Source organism: Aplysia californica, unplaced genomic scaffold, assembly GCF_000002075.1.
Source record: "Aplysia californica isolate F4 #8 unplaced genomic scaffold, AplCal3.0 scaffold01495, whole genome shotgun sequence".
Taxonomy (NCBI): Eukaryota; Metazoa; Mollusca; class Gastropoda; order Aplysiida; family Aplysiidae; genus Aplysia; species Aplysia californica.
This window is the reverse complement of record NW_004798765.1, coordinates 14,490-16,232: the sequence shown is the minus strand read 5'-3', so window position 1 is coordinate 16,232 and position 1,743 is coordinate 14,490. Positions and strand designations below refer to the sequence as shown.

Genomic DNA, 1,743 nt, shown 5'->3' with positions numbered 1-1,743 from the left:
CCCCCTTTGCCCCCTCCTCTGGGCTCTTGACTCTTTCTGCAGTCTTTCTACTGCTACTCCTTGGCTCCTTCACAGTGCTGTCTTTCAGCCCCACCTCTGATCTTTGGGTAGGTATGATCTAACACCTAGCCTTCTCGGATAAGGAGCGAAAAATCCTGGAGGTCTTGTGTGCAAGTTGCGCACTTTAAAGATCCCTTGGTCATTCAGAATCGATAAAAGAAGGTTTTTGGCAGCCACGCGGGCAAAATTCAAAATTAATTCCTACCAGACGGAAAATGTTTAATGTGTTCCGCACTCTCGTCTGACCTTGTGCAGTTACGAGCACTGTAAGACAAGTACCAAAACCAACGCAAACATTGACATAATTATTTCTTGTTGTGTTTGTGCGGTTCGGACTTTGGCGTTGTATTATTATATTGTTGTTATTGTACCCATTAAATTGACATATAGCTTATATTATTGTTCTCGTTGTGCATTTCAGACTGTGATGATCCGTCTCCTGGAGAACTGCAACAAATACGTACAGAACAAGAAGTCCAACCTTACTCACTGGCACCCGGTCCTTGGATGGTTTTCCCAGAAGACGGATCAGAGGTAGCTAACTTTTGATACGTAGTGGGTGATTAAGTGTGGCCTGTCTTTGTTACAAGTGCTGTACAATTCTTACTAAGACTATTCAGAGAAAAAATGGGGGAATAAGCGTGGCCTATTTTGGTTGCAAGTGCCGTGAAACGTTTACAATAATTAACGAAAAAAAGAAATACAATTCTAGGTTTTTGATAAGATGTTTGAAAATTCCTTTTTGCACTTCTAGTGGGTTTTCTGCTACCTTTTTTGTCAGATGCCTCACTTTGGGAGAGTCATGTCTTTGTCTATGGTCTAGTAGGGCGCTTGGGGGTGGTTGGCGGTTGCTCTTATCCAGTATCTATCTTCCCTATCTCTTTTCCCTCTTCTTCTTTGTATGTTACTCACTAGTGAAACATGTAATCGTCAGCACGTATATAACCTATTTGTGTTGCAAGTGCTGTAAAACTCTTACCGAATTTGAACTAAGAGGGGGGAGGGGAGAAGTAATGAAGACAATATAGGATATGTTGAGAATGAGTAAAAGCTTATAAACCATATGTCTATCCCATTCATTGCTTAAATCAATGGTAATTGAGAGTAAGGTATTTAATTTAGCAAAATTGAGAGAAATGTATTGAATTGAGCAAAATTAAGTGTAAGGTATTTGAGCAAAATAGTCACGCTGCCCGTGCTTGTCATTCTTTTAGTTATCCAGCTCACTTTTTAAAATATTTGATGACTCATGCCATGAGTTAAATCAAGGGTGGACTTCAATCAAAGTAGCATAAATACCTAAAGCCCTGCTCGTATAATCGTATCTAGGCGAGCATAGTAAAATGCTTACCAAACACGTATCTAAGACCTGTAAGCTGTGATAAAACAAGAGAAAAGTGACTCCCTTGTTCTCATGCCGCAGCTTGCATGAGTCCATGCCTCTGGTGGTCCGCCAGCTGCAGCTGTTGTGGAGTGACCGCATGATCCGGCTGATGTTTGCCGTGCTGCTAGAGTACACGGAGACCAGCCCTGTGCCGGACTCGCAGTCTGTGTCCTCCAAGAAGAACAGTGAGTAGTGTGTTCCTTGTGGCTTCTGATGGATGGGAAAATAAGATATTCCGCTCAGTCATCTTCTTCTTCTTCTTCTTCTTCTTCTTCTTCTTCTTCTTCTTCTTCTTCTTC

General features: G+C 41.8%; 1 protein-coding gene across 2 annotated transcripts in view; it reads left to right on the top strand.

Moving 5' to 3' along the window:
* Window positions 1-1,743, top strand: part of LOC101847932 (ubiquitin-protein ligase E3B) — a gene marked incomplete at its 3' end in the record, with an annotated part of 36,712 nt that overhangs the window by 20,528 nt on the left and 14,441 nt on the right. For both annotated transcript variants that reach the window (XM_035973600.1, XM_005112935.3), the window contains 2 exon segments: window positions 482-594; window positions 1,484-1,629. In XM_035973600.1, coding sequence (XP_035829493.1) covers window positions 482-594; window positions 1,484-1,629 — 259 coding nt within the window.